The sequence below is a fragment of the Herpailurus yagouaroundi genome, unplaced genomic scaffold (assembly GCF_014898765.1).
Source record: "Herpailurus yagouaroundi ecotype Mexico unplaced genomic scaffold, PumYag 161, whole genome shotgun sequence".
Lineage (NCBI taxonomy): Eukaryota > Metazoa > Chordata > Mammalia > Carnivora > Felidae > Herpailurus > Herpailurus yagouaroundi.
Genome location: NW_024412402.1, coordinates 10,667,262 through 10,680,309, shown reverse-complemented (window position 1 = coordinate 10,680,309; position 13,048 = coordinate 10,667,262). Strand labels below are relative to the sequence as shown.

Here is a 13,048-nt window from a genome sequence, read left to right as displayed (position 1 = left end):
AGACAAATACTGTTGTGCCCGTGTGCGTGCATCTTACAGCTCTGGGGAGCTGGTCCCCTCAGTTGGCTGTCGTTTCCCTCCACGATTCCCTCGATGCTCAGCCAGCCTGCCAGCAGTTCCTAAACAAGAGGTGCAGCAGAATGATTTAACTGCTTGACTTGGGCCAAGAAGCCAAGGAAAATTTGAATGGGGGTAAAGGTTTCATGTAAAACTGGTGTCTTGGGTAATGAAGAGGAACCACTACTGGTTTGGAATCAGCTCATATCCGGTGATACGAGCTATGTAATTATGTCTCCTTTTACCTAGACCAAAATTGTAGAAAACCAGACCTACGATGAGCGTCTAGAGATTAACGACTCTGAAGAGGTTGCAAGTATTCATCCTCCAACCCCCAGACCCAAAGGTAAGAGAGGACGGGAGAGGAAGGAAATAGCTCTCAGAATAAAAGAGCAGGATGGATTCATGAATGTCTCCAAGAAGTTCCTGTTTTACTGTAATAGCAAATGTTGGCTTTCAGAGTCCAGTTTGGCGAACAATTGGCCATCATTTCCAACTAGTTAAGGGAGGAGAAAACCCAGCCCCCCAGACGCAGGGTCTTCCTCCAACCTGACCAGTGTTCCCTATCTCCGGTGGCTTGGTGCTGCGGCTCTGCTCACAGTCGGCCAGGGATTCACGTTTGTCTGTTTGCTTTAACTTCTCAAAACTGTTTTTGCACAGTTTTGAAGATGCTTCAGTAACCGGCCCTTAACTTGCGATCCCAGTCAAAATCTCAGTGGAACGTGTTAACAGGACTTGACCCCCTCATTTAGTCAACATACATGTTTTGAATGCCTACTGTGTGTCAGCCTTCTGCCTGGCACTAGGTATACAGTATTAAAAGAGATACTGACCCTGCCATTCGATGCTCGTAATCACGGGAGACAGATGACAAATGGATAAACATAATGACAAATGTGGTGAGTGCACTGTTGGAGGCAAAGAGTGTGATGTTACAGAGGATAATGATGAGGAGTGGGATCTTCTTTTGATAGGGGGGTCAGGGAAGACCTGAGGGGGCGGTGACATTTGAGACTGAAAGATGAGAAAAATCCACATATTGAGGAGAAGTGGGGCAGGAAAAGGAAGAAGCAAGTGAAACGTGAAAAGGAGTTTGGGTTCGTTTGAGGCTTTGAAGGAGACCAGCGTATGGTAGGAAGGAGTGGTTTCCAAGGCAGGCAGGCAGGAGGTAAGTAGGGAGCCAAGGCTCCTGTTGCAATGGCGAGCTGAGGCGATAGTGACCCGGATGTGGTGAGGAAGGGGAGCGTAGAGAGGAGAGGAAAATACAAGATACTTGCTGATGGATTGGGTTTGGCTCTTGAGTTAGGAATCAAGGATGACCTCTGGGGTGGCGGTAAATATACCTAACATAAAATTTGCCATTTTAATCATTTTTGAGTGTACGATTTGGTGGCCTTGAGTGCATTCATATTGTTGTGTAACTATCTCTACTGTCTATTTCTAGAGCTCCTTCATCATCCCGAACAGAAACTACTCGTTAAACAATAACTCGCCATTCCCCTCTCCCTGGCAGCTCCCGGTAACCTCTGTTCCACTTGGTCTCTATGACTTCACTTATTCTGGGCTCCACAAAAGTGGAATCATACAATAGTTGTCCTTTTGTGTCTGGCTTATTTCACTTAGCATCGTGTTTTCGAGGTTCATTGATGCTATAGCACGTGTGAGTTTCCTTCCTTTTTATGGCTGAATAATATCCCATTGTAGGTATAACCGCATTTTGTTTATCCACTCGTCTATTGATGAACACTTGGGTTTTTTCCCTCTTTTGGCTGTTGTGACTCTGCTGCTGTGAACACGGGTGTCCAAGTATCTTTTTGAGTCCCTGCTTTCAATCTTTTGGGGATATATATATACCTAGACAAGGTTTTTGACTTGAGCATGCTTATAATCTTGCGGGCTGTTGACGTTACAATTTGTTTTCAGTTTGGGCAAGGTAGCAGGCTGAAAAATGGTGTTTAATTGGCATTAATTTGATTTACATTTTTTAAAATATTTATTTATTTTTGAGAGAGAGAGAGAGAGAGAGAGAGAGAGAGACAGAACACGAGCAGGGGAAGGGCAGAGAGAGGGAGACACAGAATCCGAAGCAGGCTCCAGGCTCAGAGCTGTCAGCACAGAGCCCGATGCGGGGCTCAAACTCACCAACGGTGAGATCGTGACCTGAGCCACCCAGGTGCCCCTGGCTCAATTTGATTTAGAAATCATTGAACATGGTTTCCATGCCAGTTACTATCTTATATCTGGTTATACTTTTAATTGTTCAGAATATTTTTATTGCTTTTCTGGACCCTGATTCAGTTCATATTTGTGACTATTACTTGCCAGGAGCTGGGTCAATTCCTTTCACCTGAGTTTTGTCATTTGATCCTTGTAACGGTCTTGAGTGATGGATGTCACTGCCTTCCTTCAGATGTGGGAATACTGAGACTCAGGCTAAGAGTTTCAAGCCATAGAGTTGCTCTTCACTCCCGGCCTTCCCAGTGTGTAAACTAAGGGCAGATTGTATATAATTTATGTAACGGCAGATAATCCACTAGTATAATGTCTAACCTAATGCCTTATGCACACTAATGCTTAGTATATATATATCCTGAATTGAGTTGACAAAGCCATGACTAGAATTTAGACTTCTGTCCTTTAGCCATAAAGCAGAGCATAACATACTATAAACCAAAAATATTTGTCTTTAAAGATCATATTACTAACCTAAAAGGAAAACTTTTCTTCTAAGGACTTCTTGGTTCTGCCCAGCTTCCTGACAAGACTATGGCTGACAACAGCAGTGATGAGTATGAAGAGGAAAATAACAAGGTATAGTATGACCCACAGTTTCTTGTGGACTTGGGAGTTGTCAGTAGTTAGTCTGGGTGACAGTAGGTCAATAGTAAACATGCCTTTTTTTTTTTTTTTTTTAAGTTTCACTTATTTTTGAGAGAGGGAGAGAGCACACAGGAGTTGGTGGGAGGGGCAGAGAGAGGGAGACACAGAATCAGAAGCAGGCCCCAGGCTCTGAGCTGTCAGTGCAGAGCCTGACGCGGGGTTCAAACTCATGAACTGTGAGATCATGGCCTAAGCCAAAATCAAGAGTCAGGATGCTTAACCGACTGAGCCACTCAGGCGCCCCAGTAGTAAACATTTCTTGACTACTCACCTCCAGGGGTTGGGTTGGATACCTTTGAGCTCATGTAGGAAAATCAGGAGCAAAGAGCCTTAAGATTTTGACTCCTTCAGAGTGCTTGGGTGGCTCAGTCATTAAGCATCTGACTTCAGCTCAGGTCATGATCTCATGGTTCGTGAGTTTCAGCCCTGCTTCAGGTAAAAACACAAGCCCCGCTTAGGGTGAGCCCTGCTTCTCTCTCTCTCTCTGTCTGCCCCTTGTGGGATTTTCTCTCTCTGCCCCTTGCTCACTTGCACTCTGTCTCTCTCTCTCTCTCAAAAAAAGAAAAAATTGTTTCCTTCTGGAGTCAAGCCTACTATTACAGCTGACTTTTTGGTGAGGAATATATATATTTCATATATTTCATATAATATAGGCGTTGCTTTTGCAAACTTTATGGACAATAAGAATCAACTAGAGTACTTACCTTTAACAATACAGATGTCCAGTCCTCACCCAGAACTACTGAATCAGGATCTTGAAGGTAAAAGCCTGAGAATTTATATTTTTAGCAAGCACTCCCAAGTAATTCTTATGATAAAGCGAGTTTGGAATTATTGGTCTAGGCATCTGTTCGTTGTCAACATTTGTGATACCGCCAATATTTTGTGAAAGAGACTTTAATTTTGAAGTTTTAAGACCCAGATGTCACTTTGTTGTTGGTTCTGTGAACCTGGAGGATTGCTCTGTTTCCGAAAGAAAGATGGCAAGATGCTCCAGCTCTAGGCAGGACCCTACAGGTGCACACATGCTCTCCTACACAGCCATTGTGTTCAGCCTTAGCACGTGATCCAATGGTTAGTTACCTTTTGATTATCCTTCAAGAACAGGAGCTTTGAAACAAGTGAAGAAGGATATTTGAAGTAATGCAAAAAGCTATAGTAATATAGACTGATTGTAGAAAATGTAGCTTTTTATACAAGGTCACATTTTAAAGTAGTCCTGCTTTGGGGCACCTGGCTGGCTCAGTTGGAGGAGCACGCAACTCCTGACCTCGGGGTTGTGAGTTCGAGCCTCAGGTTGAGTGTAGAGATTACTAAAAAATATAATAAATAAATTATTAAGAAAAATAAAGTCGTTCCACTTGGTGACTAGTGTGCTGTTTTAACATCTTACCCACAAAGTAATTTTTTAGGCATCTGTCTGTGGCATAGGAAGCCCTCTGCCTTTAGATCAGAGATTTTGCAAAACATAGCTTTGAAGAAGCAGACAAAAGAAAAGTGAGCAGTTTTCCTAATTTGGCCTCCTAGTTTTACATGTTCACCCTAAATTTTTCTAGACTTCATCATGCTGTGACCAACATTCAGGACTCAATTTATCTTTTTAATTTAGTGTGCACCTAGAATCAGAGAGGTTATTTTTAATAACCTTTAAATTGGCCATCAGTATTCTTAAAAAGCTGCCTTTGCCAAACTACTTCCTGTGTGATGAGGGATTGCTTTGGCAGATTTTGAGTTAAGAAGGAGCACTAGGGGCGCCTGGGTGGCTCAGATGGTTAAGCGGCCGACTTTGGCTCAGGTCATGATCTCGCGATCCGTGAGTTCAAGCCCCGCGTCGGGCTCTGTGCTGACAGCTCAGAGCCTGGAGCCTATTTCAGATTCTGTGTCTCCCTCTCTCTGACCCTCCCCCGTTCATGCTCTGTCTCAAAAATAAATAAACGTTAAAAAAAAAAAAAGAGCACTATAGGAGACCCTTATCTATTGTATACCAATAAAGCACAGTCATTGAATAAATTCTGCAACTGGGTGCCATTTGTCACACACATATTACAGTTAGTTAAAATATATTTTTATCTATATATAATAATTCTGTGTTATGCGTACAGGAACCTGTGACCAAAAGCATTTTTGATGTTATGTAATATGTCACAGTTTTATATGCCAGTAGTTGCTTGACTGTAAGAGAAACGTTAAATAATTTTTAAAACTGGAACCAAACATTTGTTAACCTTGGCATAAGCCATATGGCATATGGAAACCAAGCTTTTGAAACCTACTTTTACAGGCATCTAGGTGGCTCAGTCAGTTGAGCATCAGACTCTTGATACTGGCTCAGGTCATGATCTCACGGTCGTGGGACTGAGCCCCGTGTTGCGCTCCCTCACCCTCTCCCTCTCTCACAAAAGAAATAAACATTTTTTAAAAAAACCTACTTTTATTTTTTTAATTAATTAATTATTGCTTTTTTTTTTTAAGTAAGCTGTATGCCCCACGAGGGGGTTAAACTCACAACCCTGAGATCAAGAGTCTCATGTTCTACCAACTGAATCAGCCAGGTGCCCCTCAAAACCTACTATTTATTTTATTTTTATTTTTATTTTTATTTTTTTTAACATTTATTTATTTTTGAGACAGAGAGAGACAGAGCATGAACGGGGGAGGGTCAGAGAGAGGGAGACACAGAATCTGAAACAGGCTCCAGGCTCTGAGCTGTCAGCACAGAGCCCGACACAGGGCTTGAACCCACGGACAGTGAGATTGTGACCTGAGCTGAAGTCGGACGCTTAACCGACTGAGCCACCCAGGCACCCCAACCTACTATTTATTTTAAAAAAATATTGAGAGAGAGAGAGAGAGAGAGAGAGAGAGAGAGAGAGAGAGAGAGAAAGAATGCCAAGCAGGCTCCATGCTCAACACACAGCCCAACACAGGGCTTGATCTCACAACTATGAGATCATGACCTGAGCCAAAATCAAGTGTCGAACGCTTAACCAACTGAGTCACCCAGGTGCCCCCAAACCTACTTTTAAAGGGGACCAGTCGGTCATCCTTTGGGTCCTAAGTGAGGGCATGTCACAGGCTCCAGGCCACAGAGGCAAAGACATGGACCCTGTCCCAAATGCCCCTGCAAGTCCCAAAACTGGACTCCTCATACCCTTGAGAGTGTGGGATGATACTTAGAGAACCAGAAGCTCGGAAAGGTAGGTTGTAATGCCAAGGACAGAAGAGTCTCTTATCTTGAGATATAACAGGTAGTCATTGCATTTGACTTCGGGGGGGGGGGGGGGGAGGGGACGGGGACTATGGGCAGGTCCAATACCCATTGAAGAGAAGTGTGACTGAATGGAAGTGAAAAACCCATAGTCTCTGGAACTGCTGATTGGAATTCGGGGACGGAGTTGATTCTTTTGATAGTCATTAGCAGCTTACTCTGGGCAGTCTTGCAAATTAAACACTAGATTTCCTCCCCGTGAGCTTTGTGAGTATTAAGATTCCCCTAAAATTGTCTTCCAACTTCATCTGCCCTCATTTCCTTCCAAGATACCTAATCAGAGTTGCCTTCCTCTCCTTCAAGAGTCTCTAACTTTTAGAGTTGGAGCTGACTGGGGGTCTCCTAAGTAAAAGGTAAAATAGGTATCTACTGGATAAAATCTATACCCAGGCCTCAAGGAGAAAAATCGAATGTGGTTATAGAAAGTGAGGCCCCAGGGTGCAGCCAAGCAGGAAAAGACGACAGTCCTTGGGGCCTTTCTGGGGAGAGCCACCCTCTCTTTCTGGTCATTCGGTGCCGGGCGGGAGGGTATGTGTGGGAGCACTAGGAGGGAATGGGGCATAGGCACACTAACCTTCTCTTTATGTAGCTCTTTCTGTGTCCACCCTGCCCTACCTCAGGAGAAGAAGAAGCCCTCGCAGCTGACACCTCAACGGGGCTTCAGTGAAAATGATGATGATGACGACGACGACTCCTCTGAGACGGATACTGATGAAGATGATGATGATGAAGAGCACGGGGCCCCTCTGGAAGGGTGAGGAAAGCCCTGCCTCGCTGAGGACACTCAAGCCAGGGAGGAAGACACATCAGTTAGGAGTGAAATTCTAGCATCTCCCTTTGATCCTGCGTAGGATTTTCAGGTGTCTCAGAAGCCAGCATAATGCGTTTTCCTTCTCTTCCGGCCACACTGCCTCATTGAGTCCCATGACATCACTTGCATTATCTGAAATATTTGCAGGTTCGGTGGTTTCGTGAGGATTTGCTGAGTGAATATAAAAGGTGGTCCCTGCCTTCAAGGAGCTCTAATGTTGGGAACGAGGAAATAACATTTATATACATACACAAGCAATTCTGTTCAGCAAGGAAAACATACAGGCACAGGAGAGTTTCTAGTCTAGGCTCAGATCTTTGTTGGATGGATAGAGAATAAGTGCTTGGGAGCCCTACACTGAAGCACGTGTTCCTGGCTGGTGTTTCAGTAAAAACATCTCTTGGGGCGCCTGGGTAGCTCATTTGGTTTGAGCATCGGACTCTTGATTTTAGCTCAGGTCATGATCCCAGCATTGTGGGATCAAGCCCCGCCCACGTAGGACTCCACACTGAGTATAGAGCCTGCTTGGAATTCTCTGTATCCCTCCCTCTGCCTCTCTCTCTCTCACAAAAACCAAAAAACAAGAACAAAAGAAAAACCTCACCCTGTTCCAGTCCTCGGGATAGATTATTCATGACCCACCCCTATAGGTTTTAATCAAAGTGGATTCTAAGGCCCATCCATTTCATATACCATTACTGGTTAAAGTAATGATGGTGTAGCCAATCAGTGGAATTCTGTCTGGCCATTAAAAAGTATAAGGCAGCACTCTGTGCACCATAAAGAACAATCTCCAAGAGACAGTGTTAAATTTTAAAAAGGTATAGAAGAGTGTTTATGCTGTGCTACTAGGGTATAAAACGAATATTATGTAGACTATTTCTAGGAAACCCTAGAAACTAATCCTAGTGATTACTTTGGGGAGGGGAACATGGTGGCAAGGGGACAAGGGTGGAAGTGAGCCATAACTTTTCACTTTGTACATTTTATGCCTTTCCTTTTATATCATCTGTATGTATCACTTATTAAATCAAGCAGTTTAATAAAAAGTTACCTGTGGACTATCCACCCACAGGTAGACACTAAGCAAATGAGGCAAAAGTTTAATCCCAGACTGACTTTTCATGTTTCCCAGCTTACTTCATGATCATATCCTGCTTGCATAAATTACAGAATCTGGGGAAATGGAAACTTCAAGTCAATAATATATTAGTTTTGGGCACCTGGGTGGCTCAGTCGGCTGAGCACCCAAGTCTTGATTTTGGCTCAGGTCGTGATCTCGTGGTTCGTGAGATGGAGCCCCGCATCAGCACGTGCTGTCAGCGTGGAGCCTGCTTGGGGTTCTCTCTCTCCTTCTCAAAGTAAATAAGTGAACATTAAAACAATAATGATATATTTCTGTTTTTTGCTAACCTACCCTCCTCAGACCTTTGTTAATAACTTTCCAAGTCACCTATGTACTTTGCCAATGTTTATTACATTTTACTTAATTATAATTAATGTGTTCTACTGGTTTTTGTTTTTGTTTTTTGTTTTTTTTTTACTGTATACATTTCCTATATTCTGTATTTAATAACTATACAATATTTGGGGGCACCTGGCTGGCTCAGTCAGTAGAGCATGCAACTCAATCTCTGGGTTGTGAGTTCAGGCCCCGCATTGGGTGTAGAGCTTACTTAAAAATTAAAAATAATAATAACTACTAAACATTCAAATTGACATGCCTAACCATCTCTCAAGTATTGGGTATTTTGTTTCTAATTTTTTACCTGTATAAATAACACTGTTAAGGGGCACCTGGGTGGCTCAGTCGGTTAAGTGTCTGCCTTCGGCTCGAGTCATGATCTCATGGTTTGTGAATTCGAGCCCCACATTGGGCTCTGTACTGAAAGTGCAGAGCCTGCTTCGGATCCTCTGTCCCCCTCTCACAGCCCCTCTCGTGCTCACTCTCTCTCTCTTTCTCTCAAAAACAAACATTGAAAAAATTCTTAAATAAACACTGTTAAAAACTTTTTTTTTTTTTTTTTTTTTTAATTAAGTAGGCTCCAGGCCCAGCGTGGAATCCAAGGCTGGGCTTGAACTCATATTGAGATCAAGACCTGAGCTGAGATCAGGGGTCAGAAGATTAACTGACTGAGCCACCCAGGTGCCCACTGTTAAAAGCATCTTTGTAAAAATTCTTGTTTTTCTTGGGACAGATTATTTTCATGTCAGAAATTGAAATCTCATGTTGTCAGTTATACTTGAATTTTAAAAAATTGCAATCTCATACCATATTTTCTCTCCATCCCTTTCATTCAAAAAAGGGAAACAAAATGTATGCTTCGTTCTAAAATGTTTAGCAATTGTTTTCCATTTTCTGCGACTCTTTCCTTCTTCACTGGCAGAGATAACCAAGCTAATTATGATCCATTCTAAAGTTGCCTTGTGAACCACCCAGGAAGGGCAGTTGTGGGCAGGGCAGAAACAAGGTTCAGAGTCAGGGAGTCTGTGGTCAGTGAGGAGGGGGCTGAACCAGGGCTCGGCCACGTCTGCTCTTCTCTGGCCACCTCGAACCATATTTCCCTTTTCACAGGGCCTATGATCCTACAGATTATGAACATTTGCCAGTTTCGGCTGAGATTAAGGAACTCTTCCAATATATCAGCAGGTGAGCACCAGGCCCTTCCCCCATGACCTCCCCACCCGTTTCCTACCTCCAGTCTGAAATGGGGCCATTCTCCTTAGATTTTTTTAACCTGAACGGTAAAGTTCGTTTCTCTGACTTTCTCCACCTAACCTTGGCAATGTCTCCTAGGTACACCCCTCAGATGATCGACCTGGACCACAAACTGAAACCTTTCATTCCTGATTTTATCCCCGCTGTTGGGGATATTGACGCATTCCTAAAGGTACAGTCGAAACATCCTAAAAATGACTCCTTAGGTGTTTCTTCTGACCCCTCTCTTACTCTTAACAATTCCACTAATTTCCTTGGCTAGCACTGGCTACCTTCATATACATTCTTCATTTCACTGGCGTTCTTAATCTTGCTCTCCAAATTCTATTCATTGTATTAGGTAATAACTTCATTCTACCATTATATGTTAAAAATTTGTCATTTATTTGCCTAATTATCAGCTTTATATTTAAGACACTATAGATCATGCGTTTTGTAGTAGATCGTATTTTAGTACAGCATGGTATGCAAGCATGCTTTTTAATACTAGTAATAATGATGAACCGGAAGAGTTCTTCCTCTTCAGCTGATTGGAAACAACAGATATGGCCTTATTATGTATGCCCAACCCCATTTTTTCCTCTTTCTTGCTTTCTCTTAACCAGGTCCCACGTCCTGATGGAAAGCCAGACAACCTTGGCCTGTTGGTATTGGATGAGCCTTCTACAAAGCAGTCAGACCCTACAGTGCTCTCTCTCTGGTTGACTGAGAATTCCAAACAGCACAACGTCACAGTAAGATACTAGTCCAGTCCAGGTCCCAGCTGGAGATGGCCAGAGGCCCCGCTGGTATCTGTGCAGTTGACTTACTATCAAAAGGGGTAGCTATGGTTTCAGGCCAGCCCTAGTTTTAAAAAGTTTTATTGCGATATAATTTACTTACCATGAAACTCGCCCTTTCAGATCGTACAGGTCAGTGAGTTTACTCACAGAGATGTATAAATATCACTGCTGTCTCATTTAAAAACACACCTTTGGGGTGCCTGGGTGGCTCAGTCAGTTAAGTGTCTGACTTTGGCTCAAGTCATGATGTCGCGATTCGTGAGTTCAAGCCCCACATCAGGCTCTGTGTTGACGGCTTAGAGCCTGGAGGCTGCTTCAGATTCTTTGTCTCCCATTTTCTCTCTGTCCCTCTCCTGCTTGTGCTCTCTCTCTCTCTCAAAGATAAACTTAAAAAAACAAAACAAAACAAAAAAAACCACAAAGTAGCTGAACCATTTTACTATTCCACCAGTAAGGAATGAGAATTCCAGTTGCTCCACATCCCTCACTCACACTTGTGATTGTCTGTCTTTTTAATTCTAGCCATCCTAGGGGCGCCTGGATGGTTCAGTTTCTTAGGCATCCAACTCTGGCTCAGGTCATGGTCTCACAGTTCATGGGTTTGAGCCCTACATCCAGCTCCATGCTGACAGTGTGGGGCCTGCTTGGGATTCTCTCTCCCTCTATCTGCCCCTCCCCCACATGCACGCTCACTCTAAATAAACACACAACCAAACAAACTTAAAAAAAGGAATTGTAGCCATCCTAGGGGTATGAAATGCCATCTCAGTGTGGTCAGTCTTGTCCTATTCATCCACCCCCTTCCCATGGCTCCAGAAAATTTTATCAGGTTTTCCTCTAATCTTCACTTGGCTGCTGTTAGGCTACCCTATTCATCGGCTGTCTGCTATTTAAGAAACAACAGCGTATGATGAGCCATCCTGTTAAAATAAGAGAGCTATTTAATGTCATCAGCCAGTGTTTCCCCTTATTTTTCTAGCAACATATGAAAGTAAAGAGCCTAGAAGATGCAGAGAAGAATCCCAAAGCCATTGACACATGGATTGAGAGCATCTCAGAATTACACCGTTCTAAGCCCCCTGCGACTGTGCACTATACCAGGTAAGAAATACACACTCTTCACCAGAGGAACCCCTGGTGACCTTCCCCACTTACGGATCCATTGCTTCTGAGAAGAGGGCCCACAGGCTGAGGACATACCAGATCAACCTGAGGTTCTGTGGATCCGGCCAGCCTGAAATCCTCATGTGGCTGCCTGACCACCTTCCTTCATCCTAGAATCTCATGACCCAGAGGTTGCTGATGTTACCCGTTACCTGTCCTCGTTTCCTGTTCATAATTTACCTCTGTGTTTGTAGGCCCATGCCTGATATTGACACGCTAATGCAGGAATGGTCCCCAGAGTTTGAAGAGCTTTTGGGCAAGGTAAGTGGAGGGAGCAGGGGCCACGAAAGTGTAGCATTTACTCAAGTGCCCAGTGTTTGCTCTCTTCCTGTATTTTTTTAAGTTTTTTTTTCTTGAAATATATATAGATACACACACACACACACACACACACACACACACACACACACACACACATATATGTTTTAGAGAGCAAGCATGAGAGTGCAAGTGGGGGAGGGGCAGAGGGAGAAGGAGAGAGAGAATCTCAAGCAGGCTCCATGCCCAGTGCAGAACCTGACATGGGGCTTGATCTCATAACTGTGAGATTATGACCTGAGCCAAAATCAAGAGTTGGATGCTTAACCAACTGAGCCACCCAGGTGCCCCTAAAGATTTTTTTCTAAGTAATCTCTACACCTAATGTGAGGTTTAAAATTACAGCCACTTAGGGGTGCCTTGGGTGGCTCAGTTGATTAAGCATCCGACTTTGATTCAGGTCATGCTCTCATGGTTCCTGGGTTCCAGCTCCACATCGGGCGGCTCTGTGCTGACAGCTCAGAGCCTGGAGCCTGCTTCAGATTCTGTGTCCCCTTCTCTCTCTCTGTCCCTCCCCCGCTTACGTCTGTCTCTCTCTTTCACTCTTTCAAAAATAAACATCAAAAAACATTTTTTTTTTCAAACTTACAACCCCAAGATCAAGAGTTGCACACTTTACCAACTGAGCTACCCAGACGCCCCTCACTGTCCTGATTTCTAACAGTATGGATCATGCTTGCCTATTTTGTGTGTGTCTAAATCAAATCACACTCTTTTGTGTCTTATTTCTTTTGCTTTTAAGAATCTTAAAAATCGGGGCACCTTTGTGTCTCAGTCGTTTTAGTGTCCGACTTTGGCTTAGGTCATGATCTTGTGGTTTGTGGGCTCAAGCCCTGCATCAGGCTCTGTGCTGACAGCTCAGAGCCTGGAACCTGCTTTGGATTCTGTGTCTCCCTGTCTCTCTGCCACTCCCCTGCTCGCACTCTCTCTCAAAAATAAAAGAAAAACATAATGGGATAAAGAAAAACTAAGGGGCGTCTGGGTGGCTCAGACAGTTAAGCCTCTGACTCTTGGTTTGGGCTCAGGTCAGTATCTCACGGTTTGTGAGT

General features: G+C 43.7%; 1 protein-coding gene across 2 annotated transcripts in view; it reads left to right on the top strand.

The window, feature by feature from the left end:
• Window positions 1-304: 304 nt before the first annotated feature.
• The window catches only part of IFT46 (intraflagellar transport 46), a 15,778-nt gene continuing 3,034 nt past the window's right edge, over window positions 305-13,048 (top strand). The window contains exons 1-8 of one of the 2 annotated variants that reach the window (XM_040483202.1): window positions 305-403; window positions 2,809-2,868; window positions 6,826-6,959; window positions 9,592-9,666; window positions 9,814-9,907; window positions 10,341-10,469; window positions 11,497-11,618; window positions 11,876-11,942. In XM_040483202.1, coding sequence (XP_040339136.1) covers window positions 2,824-2,868; window positions 6,826-6,959; window positions 9,592-9,666; window positions 9,814-9,907; window positions 10,341-10,469; window positions 11,497-11,618; window positions 11,876-11,942 — 666 coding nt within the window. In that variant the 5' untranslated portion in view covers window positions 305-403; window positions 2,809-2,823. Of the gene's footprint in view, window positions 404-2,788; window positions 2,869-6,825; window positions 6,960-9,591; window positions 9,667-9,813; window positions 9,908-10,340; window positions 10,470-11,496; window positions 11,619-11,875; window positions 11,943-13,048 lie in introns of both variants that reach the window. The other variant, XM_040483201.1, reaches the window with a different exon arrangement.